General features: G+C 38.6%; 1 protein-coding gene across 1 annotated transcript; it reads left to right on the forward strand.

Annotated features, from left to right (window-relative positions):
* The first annotated feature begins 2,663 nt into the window (after positions 1–2,663).
* On the forward strand, positions 2,664–18,523 carry C4BPB (complement component 4 binding protein beta). Its single transcript, XM_044673454.1, has 6 exons — positions 2,664–2,804; positions 3,353–3,526; positions 7,798–7,980; positions 10,388–10,481; positions 16,975–17,074; positions 18,325–18,523. The coding sequence occupies exons 1-6, from the start codon at positions 2,744–2,746 to the stop codon at positions 18,463–18,465; spliced, it is 753 nt and encodes a 250-aa protein (XP_044529389.1). The 5' UTR covers positions 2,664–2,743; the 3' UTR covers positions 18,466–18,523.
* The last annotated feature ends 1,184 nt before the right edge of the window (positions 18,524–19,707 follow it).

The following is a 19,707-nucleotide window of genomic DNA, read 5'->3' on the forward strand; positions in this document are numbered from 1 at the left end:
CCATAGATGCATGGCTTCTACTGCTGTAGTAGCTGCTGTTCATTGCTCTTTGCAATGTTTGATTAAAAATTAGGGAAATATGTGTCATATGATAATATACATGCAACCTATAAAATATTACCTGACTTCTTGAAGAGGGGATAGGGTGGGAGAAAGGGGTGGGGGGAGAGAATACAACACAGATTATTGGACATAGCTAATGTGAGATTTTGTTTTTCTTAGATAAGTATACTTATTTAATTTATTACATATGTGTAACAAATTATATGTATTATGTCATCATGGTATATATTATATATATATTTTTTAAAAATAAAAATAAATGGTAACAAAAAAATTACTGGTTTTCCTATAAAACCTGATCATATCCACTCATGCTGCTTTGAACACTGTAGCCTCTTCCATAATCTCCACTCGGCTGCTGACTAGCTGGACCACCATAAGTGGACTGGCTCAATAAGCCCATCCCTCCCATCATATGGCTACCATGAGCACCACCACTTGCTCCTGCTGTGGCATTCGAGACCTACGTGTCTGTGCTGCACATTTGCTTTGTCGTTTGACATTGCTGCCAACAGCAACTAAATAAGTAGCAAATTCAACATCTGCTTCTCCAGTCACTCTACTATCAGATCCAATTTGTTTGTTTGTTTGCTTGTTTTTCTTTTTCTTTCTTTCTTTCCCAGATCTAATTTGTTCCTTCACGGAAAGTCTTCAGAGAGTTTGATCCACACTAACCCTCGCCTCTCTGACCTAAAGAAACCCAGTCCCTTCTCTACCTCAATCTGCACTAAACCCCCCTGCCCTACTTAGGTGGTACTTTTGGCAGGGCCCAAGGAAAGGTCCTGATCCAAAAGGAACCCAGACCTGGTCTTAGAGTCAGATGGCCAGATGTTCAGACTCACAAGGAAACACAGCAGACAACAGCAAAGCAGCAGGTAGGGTGGGAAATGAGGGTAGAATCACCCACTAAGGAAAAGCAGCCACCCTCTCCAGAAACCTTCAGGGAGAGTCAGCTAGAACCTCAGTTAACTGTCTGACCCCCACTTTCACTTTCTAGAATCTTTATCCTCCTGCATCTCTTCCCCTGCAAACCAATCTCACTTGCTAAAACCGTCTTCCTTATAACAGTAGCAAAAAGTTTTGTGGATTGCCGATTTGTAGAATAGTTCGATATCTGTTAATCATTGGTCCTTTTCCTTGCCACCCTTTTCTTTTATTTCCCCTGAGATTCTTGACCTGCCAGATGCCATTTAGCCTTTTCTCCACTCATATTTCTAAGAATACTACATATTTCTCTCCTTTATACATTCTCCGTTACAGTTAATTGACCTCTTGTTTGCACATAATAGCCCAACTTCCTTGTGTTTTGCAAGCAATACCTCATGTCTACAATACATTTCCTCTTCACCTCTGCCTTGCAAAAATCTCTAGATTTTCTGAGTATAGTTCAAGTGCCATCTCCTTATATGAAGCCTTTCTTTATTCTCCCTGTTATTAGCACTCTATCCCTTATAAAATTACTTTGAGCCTACTTTCTATTTATTTACTTATACATGTATTGTATTACCACTCCCCAGATTGCAAACTCTGTAAGGGCAGAGACTTACTCAATTTTTGTTTGTACATCCTCTCATCTAGTATAGGGCCTTACACATACTAAATGCTTGTTGGTGGGAAGTTGTTGAATGTAAACATTTTATTTTTCTTCTCATTCCTTACAAAGCCCACTTTTGCAGAGTCAGAAACTGAAAGTTCTTTCCAAACCACTCAGGTTCCCTATTCCTGAGACTATGGCAGAATATTCCTTTTTATCCAGAATTTTCACATGTTTTCAGTTCTAGCCTCGAGCTGTTCTCTCCATTCATTCCTCAATGAGATTTTGTTGTCTATAACTGGACTAAAAAAATAATTCTGCTGAAGAATCCGTCTGAGCTCAGTCCTGGAAAATCAGGACAATAGCTCATTGTAAGATTTTGGAACTCTCATTTTTAAAATTTTCCCTGCTTCCTCTTTGGGGAATAAAACCAGTAAGAATCAACAGGATACAGAGATATGACCCTTTGCTGGAAGGTTGCTGACTCCCACCAAAGTTGGATCACTTTCCTCACTAAAGGAGATCTTTCTTCTCTCCAGTAGATGGGGCAAGAATCCATCCTTTCTAGAAAGCAGTAGTGCTTATGGTTTTAGGAAGTGATAATGGGGGAAGGACCAGAGGGCAACACCCAAGCAGTACCACCCAGGAGAGAGTTTAGTTTACACCTTTGCTTTTCGACCCTTCCCCTTTTTGCCTTCTCTTGGCCAACTTCAGCTGTTTTGGTCTTGACCTTTCATCAGGCAGAGGTGGAGGATAGCTAATGACAAATATTGACCAAGATCGATAGCAGGGCCCATGGACCAGATCTGTGAAATGAAGCTAAGTCTGGGGTACAAAGGTGATGGTCAACCACTGGTTCACTATTCCCAGAATCCAGGTATTTCCAGAAACTAGGTGGTGGTAGTGGTTGTTTTTTAATGGACTTGGCTGCTTTTCTACTCCTCCATATTTTTTGCAAAGGCCTCCTTTTTATTGTTTCCTCTGTTTGCTCATGTTTTGTCTTAGGTCAATAAGTGACCTTTAGATTTTCCTTGTAGTAGACCCTAGGAGAAAACAGAGATCTCTTCTGGTCCCATATAGTAACAGAATATTTCTTTCTATTGAAAGCAGGTACCTTGGCTGGAATCTCAATCCTGAAACGATCAGATGAAGTCTTGGTTCATATCCTGCATTCTGGTTACTGAATGGCTGCTCCCTACCTCAGGAGGTAAGTCTTTCTTCTCAAGTTCTGTTCATGGGGCACCTTAGATCAGACTTGGGTGTAAAAGGACCTCCTTTCTTGCCATGCAACATCACAGCACCTAGAACCTCTGTATATTGTATGAGTTTAGTAAATATTCTATAACTCCATCTGAAGAGGCAATTCTGAATCATTTATTCCCTTTCCCCAGAGATGGGATCGGGGAGGGAAGAGAGTGAGTGGGATTGAAACGCCATGCTCCATGGTCCTGGATGACAATCTGATTTTAGCCAGGTTGAGTGGACCTTGAACTTGAGTTCAGTGGAAGCCCTGATGCTCTTTTAATCTTCACAAAAGTAAGAGATTGCCCTGGATTTGGAAACTCATTATGGAAGAGAGGGCTGGGGGTAGAAATAGATAAGAATGGATGCAGACATGAACCAGCACCCAAAATCTCAGGCAAGAGGGAAGCTAGGCTGCAAGGGACGTCTAGGAGCCCAGTAAGGATGCCACTCCTTCCTGTATCAGGAGATCCTGAATCTTGAGTGATGTCTTTTTCTCTTTCTCTTCCATAGAGGATTGTCCCAGTCCTCCTCCAGTCAACAATAGCATTCTTGTAGGAACATGTATGGAAGGAAATTTTCTGGGAACTTACATCTGTATCACGGGATACCACCTGGTAGGGAAGAAAGAACTACTCTATAATAATACCTCCTTGGAGTGGGACTCTCCAGCACCCATATGCCGCTGTGAGTGTTTCTCTTGCTTCTGTATGTAGATTTATATGGAAAAGCTAATAGAGAATACTAGTATGACTAGAATAGAGTTTAAGAAATCATCTAGTTCTGCTTTTAGCAAACTATACAAGAAATGTTTATATTCAGATATCAATTTTATATTTATATAAATAACTTTATTATGGGAAATTATATAATTTAAATTTGCTTTTAATACATTCAACTTAATTTAAATTTGAATAAATTCATTATATAAATACATATTTATAGAAATATATTAATTACATTTATCTATATAATTTATATCTATTCATGTACCTATTTTTAAAGATCTCTCTAGGGATGAAAATATTCAGTAACAACACATAGCTGATATGTTACTGAATAACTATTATCAAATTAAGCATACCTGTTGACTATAAATTCTTCATTACATTGAACTGAATGTGTTTTTATAATTTAAGTTCATTTCCTTTGGGGGAGCTGGGGAGTTTTTTGTGTGTGTGTGTGGAGAAATCATAAACAATTACCCGTTGCCTTTTCTTCTCTATCAACCAACTATTTAATTAAGCACACACTAAATGACTGGAATTGTGCCAGGTCCCAAGGATACAAAGACAAAAAAAAAATAGTTCCTGTTCTCAAGGAGATTACATTCCACTGCAGGAGAGGAAGGTAGATGCAGAGTGTTCCCAGGTAAAGTAATACAAAGTATGAGCAAGATAAATGACAGTAGGGGCAGCTGGGTAGCTCAGTGGATTGAGAGCCAGGCCTAGAGATGGGAGGTCCAAGGTTCAAATCCGGCCTCAGACACTTCCCAGCTGTGTGACCCTGGGCAAGTCACTTGATCCCTATTGCCTACCCTTACCACTCTTCCACCTATAAGTCAATACACAGAAGTTAAGGGTTTAAAATAAAAATAAATAAATAATAATAAAAAAAGATAAATGACAGTAATTTTGGTGGGGGAGATCGAGCATGACCTCATGTAGGAGAAGAGTCTTTGAACTACAATTTGAATCGAACTCGGGAATCTGAAAAGTGAGGATGAGGAGGGAGTGCATTCCAGGTATGGGGGGAGATTCTGTGCAAAGATATGGGCACGAAAAACGGAATGTTGTGTATAAGAAACATCGAAGTAAGTCTTTTTGGCTGGAATGTCACTGGTGTGAAGGAGAGTCATATAATAAGCTTAAAAAGATAGGCTAAAGCCAGATTATAAAGGATTTAAAATGCCAGGCAGAGGACTTTTGTGTGAAATTATACCTGTGCATATTCTTAAGTAGAGAACACCCATTTCATTACATATACAGTACTACCAAGTTTCTGGAAACAAGGACAACTCTGAGGGACTTATGAGAAAGAACACTACCTACATTCAGAGGAAGAACTGTGGGAGGAGAAACACAGAAGAAAAACAACTGCTTGAACACCTGGGATGATGGAGATATGATTGGGGATGTAGACTCTATACAATCACCCTAATGCAAATATCAATAATATGGAAATAGGTCTTGATCAATGGCACATGTAAAACCCAGTGGAGTTGTGTGTTGGCTATGGAAGGGAGGAGAGGGGAGAGAAAGAACACGAATCTTGTAACCATGGAAAAATATTCTAAATTAATTAATTAAATAAAAATTTCCCAAAAAAAACCAAAAACCAAGTTTCTGGAAGCAGACTCATCAAATCTCCATATGGGCTGTCAGCAGGCAGAACATATTTCACATGCATGAAGGATTGACTCTTCATTGGCCAGTTTCCCCATGTATTTGATCCTAAGGGTCATGGAGAGCCATTGGACCTTTTGTGCCAGGAGGGAACATGGTCAGACCTTCACATAAGGATTATCTCTCTCTGGCCACTGTGGAGGATGGATTGGGAGCACAGCAAGAGACTTGAGTAAGGGGCACTAATGAGGAGGCTGCTACAATAGTCCAGGTGAGGGGTGACACCGTCCTGGACTCAAGTGGTGCTCAGATGAATGGGAAGAAAGGCACAGATGTTAGAGATGTTAAAGGAGCAGAACAGCAAAACTTGGTAGCTGACTGGATATCAGGGATGGGACGGGGCTGGAGACAATAAAGATTTGTGTATATCTCCAAGATTTCAAACCTGGATGACTGAAATGAAGGAAAAGCTAAATGAAACTGGCCTAAACCACACCGACTTCAGAAGATCAGATCGTAGATTTAAAGCTAGAAGAGGCTTTTCTTCCTTGTTTAGATCTTGAAGTTGTTTCTGACTGTTATCAGCACCTTCTCCAGGTTTTCTGAGTCTAAGTGAGGACCTGTAATTTCATCAGCCTGGGGAACTCTTTTCACCAATCCAGACTCAATGTAGATAGTGATTTCAATGACTCAGAAAATAAATTTTAAGGGGTTGCCCAAAGCTTGATGAGGTTAAGTGACTTGTCTAGGCTCCCATAGCTAGTGTTGGAGGCAGAATTTGAACTCAGGTCTTCCTGACTCTGAGTTCTGTCTATTATATGATACTACTCTATGCCTAGGCAGATAACAAAAATAAAAGAATACCAGAGCAGAAAATCACTGAACATGAAGTCACAAACCTTGCAGTTGAGTACCAGTGATGACATGTACTAGCTGGGTAAACAAGCATTTATCAGACACTTACTGGACTTCAACGACTGTGCTGATGCTGAGTATATAAAGAATGGCAGAAAAAACCCAGGCAGGCCTTTCCCCTCCCTCCAAGAGCCTAGATCCTGATGGTAGAGATAACGTGTAGATAATGAAGCACACATAGCGATGAAAGGGAGTCTAAAAGAGGACTAGGAAATTCCTCCTTTGGAAGGTGGGCTTTGAGTAGTCTTGAAGGTAGTCAAGGCAGACTAAGAGACAGGGGCTGGGGGCTAGAGTATTCTAGGCATGACAGACAGCCAGTGAAGGGAAACAAATGGGAAGCAGTGTTGTGTTCTAGATACTGCAAGGAGGCCAGTGACACTGGAGGATTAAGTGAGTGGAGGGAATAAAGCATTAAAAAAAGCCACAACTGGGGGGCAGCTGGGTAGCTCAGTGGATTGAGAGCCAGGCCTAGAGACGGGAGGTTCAAATCTGGCCTCAGACACTTCCCAGCTGTGTGACCCTGGGCAAGTCACTTGACCCCCATTGCCCACCCTTACCACTCTTCCACCTATGAGTCAATGCACAGAAGTTAAGGGTTTAAAATTAAAAAAAAAAAACACACAACTGGAAAATTCCAAAGGGCACAGATTATGAAGGTTTTTAAATGCCAAAAAGAGGACTTCATATTTAATCCTGAAGGCAAAGAGGGAGCCATTGATGCTCATAGAAAAGGGAGTTAATATAGTAAGATGTACATTTTTGGAGTCTTTTTGGCTGAAGAGTGAAGGATGGATTGGACTAAGGGAAAGCTATAATATTGGGTAAAGCACTTATTTCCTCATCAATAAAATGGGGTTTATAATATCACCTGCTTCCCGGGGTTGTTAATGAAGTTCAAATGAAATAATAACAGCAAACCACTTAGAATAGTATCTGTGTGTATTCTATATAAATGCTGGATATTAGTATTATTATTTCCTCATCTGTATAATGGGGATATATTTATGCTCCCTACTTCACAAGATTGTTGTGAAGGGGACTTTTTTAGCTTTATAAAGTGCTATATTAATGTTGTTATTATCATCATTAAAATATAACCAGTCATTGAACTTTAAGAGTATATCAGTGCAGATACAGCAAGAGGACAATTCTATTTCTTATCAGTGTTGGGATATTGGAAAATATTTTGTTCAATTTCTTTTAATTATAGCTATAATTACTGATTTATATTCATCATGTGGTCTGCTAAGACTAACAGGTCCTTTTCTGTCTTTTGTTTGTTTTTTTTTTGCTGAGCTAGATTTTCCTTCTTTCTACTTTTTTTTTTTAAACCCTTAATTTCGGTGTATTGTCTCATAGGTGGAAGAGTGGTAAGGGTGGGCAATGGGGGTCAAGTGACTTGCCCAGGGTCACACAGCTGGGAAGTGGCTGAGGCCGGGTTTGAACCTAGGACCTCCTGTCTCTAGGCCTGACTCTCACTCCACTGAGCTACCCAGCTGCCCCTTTCTTTCTACTTTTTTGTTGCTTACTTTTTGGCCCTGAGCACATTCTTGCTCTTGTTCATACTGAATTTGAATAGTTATTCCCTGTTGCTCTTCATTTTGTTCCCAAAAAGGCTAGATATTTTGACCTTAGTCTCTCTCTCTCTTCCCTTGATATATAACACTTTCAGAGGCCCTGACTAATTTTCTCCTTTAGTGGGTCACTGTCCTATTCCTGTGCTGGTTAATGGTCAGATGAATTCCTCAAACCTGGAGCATTTTTCTGACGGGGATGTGGTCACTTTTGAATGTGATACCGATTATATCCTGAAGGGCAGCAATTGGAGCCAGTGCCAGGAGGACCATACCTGGATACCTCCCCTTCCCATCTGTAGGACAGGTAAGTTTAAGGGAGACTCCACTGAGCCCTAACAACACTGCTGTGGGGTAGGGGCATCTCTTTGGGCAATCACTAAGGACCGGATATCTGCCACGTGCCATGACACTGTTTTCTATCTTATTATCTAGAAGGAACAGTGATTGTCTAAGTTGCTAGGTGGGCATTGAGTCTCAGAGTAATAAGAGATGTTCATATATATATATATATATGTATATATATATATATAACATGGGTGTTATATGATAAGTTTTCAAATGGACCTTCTTGCCTGAGTTTCCATCCCTATTTCTTTTGGGTAACTTTCTATCGCCTTACACAGGGGCCAAGAAAATAAACATTTCTGCTTCAAAGACTGACTGCACTCGTTGTGACCAATAACTTGTCTTTTCTCCCTTTTCCTACATGTGCAATGTACTACATGTAGTAGATGCCCAGGGAGTTTAAAGGAACAAACCATTTTTTTACTACAGTGCGAGAACACTTTCAGGTACAAAAAATATAACTTCCAAGTCTACAGAGACCAATTAACTTGTTCCTGATCCAAAGTATTCCTCCACCTCTTTCAAACACTCAGTTCTGCATTTCCATTTTGGTCAACAGTAGTAAAAAAATGGTTTGTTCCTTTAAACTCCTTGGGCATCTACTATATGTAGTATAGTAAAAGACCTTTGAGATCTTTTCCTTCCTAATTCAACCCTATGCTTAGTTCCATGACAAGGAAAAGTTCTTTTCCTCAACTCCACAAATCCAGAGAGAAACAGGGCTCATTTTTGTCTGGGTCTGAGCTCTCCCAACTCAGGTTCAGGACAGCCAAAATAACTTTCCTTAAAGTGATCTGAAACCTGATTAAGTTAGTAATTTCTACTTCTTAAAGTAATTCCTTTTTTGGTGTTCATTGGTGTCCAGCTCTTTGTGACCCCATGGACCAAAGCTATCCATGGGGTTTTCTTGGTAAAGATACTGAGTGATTTGCCATTTCCTTCTCCAATAAATCCTTTTATCAGACAATCAGAGATTAAGTGACTTGCCCAGGGTCACACAGCTAGGAAGTATCTGAGGCTGAGTTTTAACTCAGATCTTCCTGACTCCAGGCCCAGTCTCTTAACAACTGAACCTTAGCTACCTTTACCTTTTCTTTTATTTGGGATTGTATTTAATACATGGTTTAATTCACTTAAGCTGTTTCCAAGCTTTTAAAAAAATCATTGGTATGTTTGATTTTTATATAATTTTCTCTTCCAAATATATCCCTTTAATTCAAATACCCTGAGAGCCATCTCTTATTTTAAAAAATAGAATAGAAAAAAGAGGGAAAAATCAGTTCGATAAAACTAACAAACAGATCCAACTAAGTCTAGCAATGCATGCAGTGCTTTGTACCCATATAGTCTTCTACTTCTAAAGCCAAGAAAGGAGACGGGTATATTTTTCATTTTTTCTTTGGAACTTAGTTTGGTCATGATAATTACATAGCATTTAACTTGTTGTTGTTTCCATTAAGTATATTGTTTTCCTGATTCTGCTTTTTTTACTTAGCATCCATTCATATAAGTCTTCCCATGCTTTGCTGTATTAATCATTTTCTATCTAAATGAGAATGAGAGAAAAGATAGGTTCTACCCTCCTTTAAATAGAAGTGGATGACCATTTGTTGGGTATGTTACAGTTGGCATTTCTTTCATGTCTAGTTTTGGACTGGATGGCCTGAATGCTCTTCCAAAATTCAAATTCTGTGAAACTGTAATTCCATACATTCCTGACCATCATCTGCTTAGCCAGTCGCTCCTCCAATCAGCAGTGACCAACATATAGAGTCACAGGTTTTTACAACTCTGCAAATAGCCTTGGACATCATCTAGTTCACCCTCTTCTTGTACTCTCCACTTGCACTTTTACAGATGAGGAAACTGAGGCTCAGACTTTCTCAAAATTACGTAACTACTAAGTGGCAGCCCCAGAACTCTAGCCAAGGCTCCTGATTCCCAGAATAATTCTTTCTCCTGTTTTAAGATATCTCTCACTCTGAATTCTTACCACAACTTCTTTCAAAGGATTATGTGTACCTAGTCCTCTGTTCCAGGTGATTACTTCTAAAGGATGGGTGCTCAATAAATATTCAGCAAATGAACAAACTGATATTAATTGCCTCTGCAACAGGTTTCTGTTTTCTTTCTTTTGGCACTAGCCAGAATGGATCTGGCTTCCAAATTCACCGAACGAGTTTTTGGTAGAGTTCTGACGCACAAAACCTGATATTTGGATTAAAGGAAAGGAATAAATAACACTTTTTGCTCCCTCATTAAGGTTTAAGAAGGCAAAGGATGATGAGGAAGGGTAACCCCCCTGCCTAGAAATGGCTTTTGTACCTTGCTTTAATGTTCACTGTGTCACTTTTTTTTTTTTCAAGGACAATGTACACCTCCCAGGAAGCCAGAGAATGGCCATTTTAAAACAAAAGGCTTCAATTCAGGGACAAATGTTACTTTCTATTGTGATGATGGGTAAGTCAGATATCAAGATCCTAACTCATTATGGGTGATGATATTATTAATAAACTTTCATTTCTTTAGTGCTTTAAAGAGTTTGTGGTTGGATTTTACAGAGATCCATCTTCATAATAATCTTGTAATGCAAATATCATTATCCCCATTTTACAAAGGAGGAAACTAAGGCTCAGAGAGATTATGTGCCTTTCACATGGTCATTCATATGCCCCTTCAGTGTTAAAGCTGAGACTGGAGTCCAGATCTTCTTTTGACTCTAAGAAAGATTCTATTCTTTTTTTGTTTGTTTGTTTGTTTGTTTCAAGCACATCTGATTCTTTGTGACCCCATTTGGGGTTTTCTTGACAAAGGTACTTGAGTAGTTTGCCTTTTCCTTCTTCAGCTCATTTTACAGATGAGGAAACTGAGGCAAATAGGGAAAATAATTTGCTCAGAGACACACAGCTAGTAAATGTCTGAGGTTAGATTTGAACTTGGATCCTCTTAACTCAAGGGCTGGCATTCTATCTACTGCAAGACCTAGCTGCCCAATGAGTAGTTTGATTTCCATTATTCCTCTACCAGAAAACTGGAGCATTAGGCACCCCTCTCCCCCAGCTCTCATGATTTGTCTACCTGAGGCTTGTGAAGGAACGACCCATGGAGAAACATGACTAAAGTCCATACCTGGACTCAACTTTATCCCTCTGGACTCCTACTTTCTCTGTCTTAACTGTCCACTATTTCCTGGCTCTGAAGCAGGTCTAGTCTATTGCCATTACTATCCCCATCTCTCCATACTTAGCAGAAGAGCAATCTGATTATCCGTTCTGATTAAGGACAGGGAGTTGGGATCAGGGGAGGGGGGCGGAAATCTCATTTCCGCTAAATTCCATCCAGACAAGCTTTACTTATTTTAATTAAATTTTAGTTTCTTAATTAGCAAGTTTCAATTTTCTTTTCCTCCCACTCTTCTCCACTGAAAAAGAAAAAATTTAAAATCTTGTAACAAATATGGTCAAACAAAACGAATTCCTGCACTAGACATGTCCAAAAGCGTGTCTCAATCTGCCCCCTGTGCCCATCACCTCTGTGTCTAAAGAAGAGAACATACTTCCTCATGAATCCTCTGGAATCATGGCTGGTCATCGCATCAGGTCTTCTAGAGGTGCTTATTTTTTCAGTGTTGTTATTGTGTGAATTATTTTCCTTGTTCTACTCATTTCACTCTGCATCAATTTATGTCTTCTGAGGCTTCTCTAAAACTGCCTTTTTTGTAATTTCTTATGGCAAAATAGCACTCCATTTTATTTACATGATTTGTTTAGCTATTCCCCATTTGATGAGCATCATTCCTTTATTTGTCACTAGAAAAAGAGCTAATATAAATGTTTTTCTCCTTACCATTTTCTTTAATATATTTGAAGTAGAGGCCACTGCCACTGAATCAATGGGCATATATATATATATATATATATATATGTATATATATATATACTATTTTTTTTTTAAACCCTTACCTTCTGTTTTAGAGTTAATTCTGTGTATTGGCTCTAAGGCAGAAGATTTGTAAGGGTAGACAATGGGGGACAAGTGACTTGTCCAGGGTCACACAGCTGGGAATTATCTGAGGCCAGATTTGAACCTAGGACCTCCCGTCTCTAGGCCTGGCTCTCAATCCACTGAGCTACCCAGCTGCCCCCTATATACTAATTTTTCAGAACACATTTCCAAATTGTTTTCTAGAATGGCTAGGTCAATTTGTTACTTTACCAACAATGAATCAATGTACCTATTTCCCATACTCCCTCCAGCGTTTGTCATTTTTCTTTTTCTTTTTTTTTTTTTGTCAGCCTTGCCAGGATGAAGGATTTGGCATAGAATCTCAGAGATACTTTCGTTTCTGTTTTTCTGATTATTAGTGGTTTTAAGGATCTTAAAATATGACTTGATAGCTTTGATTTATCCCGTTAGAAACTGACTATTCTTATCCTTCAGGTTTCGTAATCAGAAAATGGCTCTTATTCCTATAAATTTGAATTTTGTTCCTCATAAATCTTGGAAATGAGATTCTTATCAGTGACATTTGCTGAAAAGTTTTTTTTTTTTTGCCAAAGATTTTTACCTGTTTCCTTTCCAATTTTAACCATGTTGTCTTTGTTTGTGCAAGAGCTTTAAAACTTTATGTAATTAAAATTATACATTTTATCTTCTGTAATTCTCTACCTTACTGAGTTATGAACTTTTCCCCAATCCATGGATCTGAAAGGCTATGTTTTTCTTACTCCTTCAATTTGTTTATTATTATCCCTCTTTATGCCTATGTCTGCATCCATTTAGACCATATATGGGTACATGGTATTAAATATAGTTCTATACCTAGTTTCTGCCAGACTGCTTTCCAGTTTCATCATCAGATTTTACCCAATAGCAAGTTCTTACCCCAGTAGTTTGGGAATTTGAATTTATTGAACAAGTCTACTAGGTTTTTTGCTTCAATATGTTGTAAACCTACCTTGTTCCACCTATCAATCATTCTCTTTCTTCACCATTTCCAAATCACAAAACTTTTTTCAATGGTGTTTTACTAAGGCCTAAGGAAAGACAAAGAATAAAAATATATAATCAAAGAACACAGGCAAGTTTAGGGAAAGGTTTCTGATCTTTACTGTATTCACATTTTGGAATAGCTGGTACAGATTACCAATAATCTGAGCATTAGTACCTCTCCCTTGTTTCAGTCTTGCCTTCTGGTTTCCAATTGTTTTCTAGAATGGCCAGGCAAATTTGTAGCTTTACCACCAATGAGTCAATGTGTCTATTTCTCATATCCCCTCTACTATTTGTCATTTTCCATTTTTGGTCAATCTTGTCAATCTGACAGACATGAAATAGAACCTCAGAGTTACTTTTGTTTCCATTTCTCTAATTATTAGTGATTTAGAGCATTTTAGTGCTCTAACACCCCAGCCCATATACCAAAATCGATTGGCCTCGTTCCTTTTTACTATATTGGACAAAACCAGGAGGAATGGATAGAAGTTGTAGAGGGGTAGATTTCAGTTCAATGAAAGTATTAAAATCATTTTAAATTAGTATGATAAATTAATTTAAATTAAACAATGAAGAATTTAAAGTGATATTAATAATAAATGTTTATAAATCACTTTAAGATGGGCAAAGTCCTTTACACGTTCCTAAAGTGAAAATCTGACCATGTTACCTTCTCTGCTCTATAAACTCCAGTGGTTCCTTATTGCCTTGAGGATCAAACACACAAAACTTTGATATTCAAAGCCCTTCATAACCTAGACCCAATCCCACCTATCTAGTCTTCTTGCACCTTATTCCCTGACATGGTTTGATCCAGCAATATATGTCAATTAATTGCCTATCCGAGGTAAGAGTGCATGAGCTGTTGAGGATGTTGCCCCAGTGACCATGTGGCCTCATTGGCATCGAGTGTATTGGAAAAATAATAGGCTTGGAGTCAAGAGAGATATGACTGCTAGTTGTGCAGCAACTGGACAAGTCACTTAATCAATCAGTCTTCAAGTTTTCATCAATCAGACAAACATCCCAGGTCATTTTGAGGGCTGGAAGAGATTTCAGAGGTCAGTTAATACCATTCCTTGTCGTTCAGTCATTTTTCAGTCATGTCCAACTCTGTGACCCCATTTGGGGTTTTCTTGGCAAAGGTACTTGAGTAGTTTGCCTTTTCCTTCTTCAGCTCATTTTGCAACTGAGGAAACTGAGGCAAACAGGGTAAAGTGACTTGGCTGGGGTCACACAGCTAGCAAGTATCTAAGGCTAGATTTGAACTCAAGAAGATGAATCTTCCTGACTCCAGGCTCAGTGCTTCATCCATTGCACCACCTACCAATGATGGTGAACCTTTTAGAGACTGAGTGCCCAAACCGCACCCTCACCCCTGCCTTACCCCAGACGGGGGGAGGCAGGGAAGGAAGAGCTCCCATTGGGCAGAGGGGTGGGTGATGAGAGAAATGTCTTCAGGCATGGTAGAGAAGGGGAAGGGAGAAGTCCCCCCCCACCCCAGCATGCGTGCCATAAGTTCGCCAACACAGACCTAGACCATACTCAGAAAGATTTCAGAGGCCAGCTAGTCCTGTTACCCATACACAAAAAGAATCTCCACCATACCATACTTAATAAATGGCCATCTAGCCTTTGTCTGAAGACCTCCAAGGAAGGGAAAATCACCCCCTTTCAAAAGATAGCTAGGTAGTACAGTGGATGGAGTAGTGGGCCTGGAGGCAGGAAGTCTTAAGTTCAAAACTCGCCTCAGACATTTATGAGCTATATGATATTGGGCAAATCTTTTAACCTCAGTTTCATCATCTATAAAATGGGTTTAATGAGAGCACCTATTGTGGAGCAGTTGTGAATTTCAAATGAGATAATAATTATAAAGTGCTTAGCATAGTCCCTGACACATAATAAACATAATATAGATATTTAAGTATTGTCATTAGGCAATAGCCTGAAGAATATAAACAAATATAAAAAATAAAACAAGCCTTTTGCTTATATTTCCAGTTTAAGAAGGCTTACATTCCAATGGAGGGGACAAGTGCATATAAAATATACAACATAAATATAATATTTTAAATTAATATATATAAAGTTACATATAGTTAATATAAAGTTAATTACATATAAATTTATAATTAACAATTATAAATTTATATGTAATTAACTTTATGAAATTAATAAAATTATGAAATTAATAAAAAACAAATATCAATGAAATTGTTAAATATAAGGTATTTGGGAAGCACTAAAAATTGAGGGGATCAGGCAAGGCTTCTTGCCTGTGGCATCTGAGCTACATTTTATTTTACTTTATTTTATTTTTTTAAATCCTTACCTTCTGTCTTAGAATCAATAGTGTGCATTGGTTCCAAGGCAGAAGAGTGGTTGGGGCTAGGCAATGGGGGTTCAGTGACTTGCCCAGGGTCACATAGCTAGAAAGTGTCTGAGGCCAGATTTGAACCCAGGACCTCCTGTCTCTGGGCCTGGCTCTCAATCCACTGAGCCACCCACCTGCCCTACCTGAGCTACATTTTAAAGGAAGAGAGAGGCTATGAGGGCAAGGGAATATAGTCCAGCCATGGGATAGCCAGTGCAAAAGATGGGGGATGGAGTGTTGTGTGCCAGAGACATAGAGATGGCCAGTTTGACTGTATCACAGAGTTTAAAGGAAGGAATAGCGTCCAATGAGACTGGAAACAAAGTTTGGGACCAGATCATGTAGAGCTTTATGAGGTAAAGAGAAGAATGCATATTTTATCCTGGAGACAATAGGAAGCAACGTAGTTGGTTGAGTAGGGAGTTACATGGTCAGATGTGTTTAAGAAAAGTTGCTTCTGCTGGAGGGAGTGAAGTGGAGTGTCTGGAATCAGTAACCTGGGGAAGAGGCAATGAAGGTTGGATCTAAAGTAGCTGGAGGGAAGGACTTAAATTCCAGACAAGTTTTTAGGGTAGAGAAAGATTTATCAATCTATTTGGGGGTGAGAGAGCGGGCAAAGTCTACAAGTATTGAACTTGAGAGTCTGAAAGGATGGTTTTGCCTTCAACAGAAATAGTAAGGACACCTCGTGTCCAAGGGTCACATTCTGAACTTTTTTGAGTGTCCTGGACCCTGCTGGCAACCCTATAGGTAATTTATAGTCTTTTTCAGAATAATGCTTTTAAATGCGTTAAATAAGATATTTAGGATTATAAAGGAAACCAATTGCATTGAAATATAGTTATCAAAATAACATTTAAAAAACAAGTTCATTGGCCCCAGGTTAAGGTCTGACACCATCTTTATAGTATTGTTATGTGGCTGGATGTAAAGCACTTTGTAAACCTTCAGTTGCTATAGAAATGTCAACTATTTTCATAGTGGGCTCTATCTTGAGGCTCATTATATTAGATCAACTCCATTCAAGAGCCAGAAGCAAATTTCTCTTCCTATTTCAAAGGGCTCCTTTTTGGCTCCATTAAGTTCCCACTTCTTGACTAAGGAAGCTTCCAGATCATACTCTATTTCTAGAGGAGAGATGACTGTTGTATCTTGAGTCCACTGAATGGTCAAGCCTATCCATCTGGAGTTGGAAAGACCTGGGTTCAAGTCTCACCTTGTATACATTCTGGATGTATAAACCTGGGCAAGTCCTTAATCTCTGTTTTCCTGTTTTCTCAAGTGTAAAAAAGGGATAGCAATATCTACCTCCTAAGTTTGTTGTGAAAATCAAATGAGATAATATTTGAAAAGTGCTTAGTATACCACCTAGAACATAGTAGGTGCTTTGTAAATGTTTATTCCCGCCACAAAACAACCAGATACTGAAGGAACTGAGTGAAAAGCATTTTATTTTCATGGAGACTGTGTGTGTGTTGGGAGAGGACAGGAACTTCCTACAGACCTTACTCTGTCCCCCTTAAATGAGAAGGAGCCCTCCACAACCACTCAGTATGGCTGCCATTTCATTTCTCGGTCCAGGTACCAGTTAATAGGGCCCCAGAGCTTGCAATGCATGGATGGAGAATGGAGTCATGAATCCCCCATTTGTGAAAAGATGGAAGCCAAGAAGGAAGAGTCAGTAAGTAACAATTTGACGTGGTTATCTTTGGGCATAGTGGGGCTTGTGGGTACAATAGTTCATTCATATACAGAACAATCCTGCAACCCAGAACATCTAAGTCTCCCTGCTCATGAGTCTCTCCAATAAGATCTAATGGGATGTGTATCACTGATGGCTTTATTTATTTATTTATTTTGTTTTAAAACCCTTATTTTCTGTCTTGGAGTCAATACTGTGTATTGGCTCCAAGGCAGAAGAGTGATAAGGGCTGGGCAATGGGGATCAAGTGACTTGCCCAGGGTCACACAGCTGGGAAGTGTCTGAGGTCAGATTTGAACCTAGGACCTGCCATCTGTAGGCCTGGCTCTCAATCCACTGGGCCACCCAGCTGCCCCCTCGCTGATGGTTTTATGATAATTAGAGCTTGGGATGTTGTGGTTTTCCCTTCCCTAAGTGCAAAAACATAAGGCCATATTTGGAGAGAAATCTTAATTTCGTATGGGCATTATAAAGTTCCCTTTTATCAAATGGTCTAAAAAAGCCTAAGACTTCTTGCTTGTTTCTGTCCTTTCTGGCACTTCTTAGGACATCCTTGTAGTTTTCCCCCATCCTAAATATAAGTAGGTAGTATTGTCACTAACAGCAAATTGTAAATCTCCTTCAAACTTAGAATCTAAATGATACTGTTGATGGACTGATTATAAGATCATAGATTTTGAGAGGGAAGGGATCTTAAAGGTCCTTTAGTCCAACCTCCTCATTTTACTCATAGGTAAATCAAGGCCCAGAGAAATTCAGTGCCTTCCCTAGATCACACAGGTAGTAAGTCACCAGATTCAAACCTAGGTCTTCTGACCCAAAATTTTGCATTCCTTCTATTATCCAATACTTCCACAAAGACATCCAGACACTGTGGGAGCTCTGAATGAAAGGCATTTTATTTTCATGGAAATTGTCCTCTCTAGTAATTTTTTAAAATAATCAGAGCAATTTTCATTCTAGATTTTTTTAATTACCTGTCTGAGTAAGTTCCTTCTCTTTGGTTCTCATTTTCCTCACCTAAAACAAAAGGATTGGATTTGATGATCTCCAAGGTCCCTAACAATAATTCTATTATGACATGACAATGATGAAAATCCCTTCAAGAGCTCCTGAATTTCTGAGCCCCAATTCAAAGTGGTTTCCATTTCCCTAGAGATTTGCTGCTTCATTTAAGTAATGAGCTCCCAGTTCCTTCCTGAACTGTAATTTTGCCTTCTTTCCCCAAGTGTGTATTTCAGGAAAACAACATTTGTGAAACTGTGCAAAAATGGATTCAGTACCAGAAAGCCAGTGGACAGACTCTAGAGGAACTGAAATATTCCCTGGAAATCAAAAAACTTCAGCTGGAGAAAATAAAGTTTTCATGAGTACAGAATCAAAGTGGAGAAGCCTTGGTTTGAATAAACTTTCTTTTTGATTCTGAAATGTGTTTTCAATTTGTCTGACTTTTTTTTTTAAATGTGAAGATTATTGCTAGCTATAGCAATGAGAGAAGAAAAGGGAATTGAAGGAATTGGAATAGGCAATGAGGAAGCCAAGAAGGAAGAGTCAATAAGAACTTGACCTGGTTATCTTTGGTCATAATGGGGCTTTTGGGTACATACATAGAGTAACCCTGCAACCCACGGTTTCTAAGTTTCTCCAAGAGTATCCCCAATACAACACTTAATATATCACCTGGCACATAGTAGGAGCTACATAAATGCTTATTCCCACCACAAAGCTATCATTGTATAACGTACACAATCAGATGCACTTTGTAGATGGTATGATGATATACTTAGAGAATCTAAGAGAAGCAACTAAATAACTAGTTGAAATAATTAACAACTTTAGCAAAGTTGTAGGATCTAAAATAAATCCACATATATCACCAGTATTTCTATATATTATCAACAAAGCCCAGCAGCAAGAGACAGAAAAAGAAATTCTGTTTCTTTAATATATAATTTCTTTAATAATAAGATAACATAGAATGCTTGTTTGTCTGCCTGCTTAGATGGAACTCAGGAATTATATGAACATAATTACAAAATACTTTTCACATAAAATAAAGTCAGAACTAAACAAATGAAAAAATACTAATTACTCATGGGTTGGTCAAGCCAATATAAAAAAAAATGATCATCCTACCTAAATTAATGTACTTATTCAGTGCCATTCTAAAAGAATTGTTCAAAAATTATTTTACAGAGATTTGATGTTTAAAGCACAGAGACTTTTTGATTTCCTTTTACTTTTCAGTTCTAAATTCTTTCCCTTCCCCTCTTCCTTTCCTATTCTTCGAGAAGGCAAGAAAAACAGAGCCCATTACAAATATGAAATCATGCAAAGCACATTTCCACATTAACCATGTTAAAAGAAAAAAAAAAGGAAGAGAAAAATATGCTTCAGTTTGCATTCCAAGTCCATCAGTTCTCTAGCTAGAAGAAGATAATATGTTTCATCATGAGCTTTTTAGAATTGTGGTTGGCTGTTTTGATGATCAGTTACTAAATCTTTCTAAGTTGATTATCTTTACACTATTGTTGTTACTGTTTAGGTTGTACTCCTCCTTTCACTTCACATCCATTCATATAGGTCTTTCTAGGTTTTTCTGAAACTAGCCC

The sequence above is a fragment of the Gracilinanus agilis genome, chromosome 4 (assembly GCF_016433145.1).
Source record: "Gracilinanus agilis isolate LMUSP501 chromosome 4, AgileGrace, whole genome shotgun sequence".
In the NCBI taxonomy this organism is placed as follows: Eukaryota; Metazoa; Chordata; class Mammalia; order Didelphimorphia; family Didelphidae; genus Gracilinanus; species Gracilinanus agilis.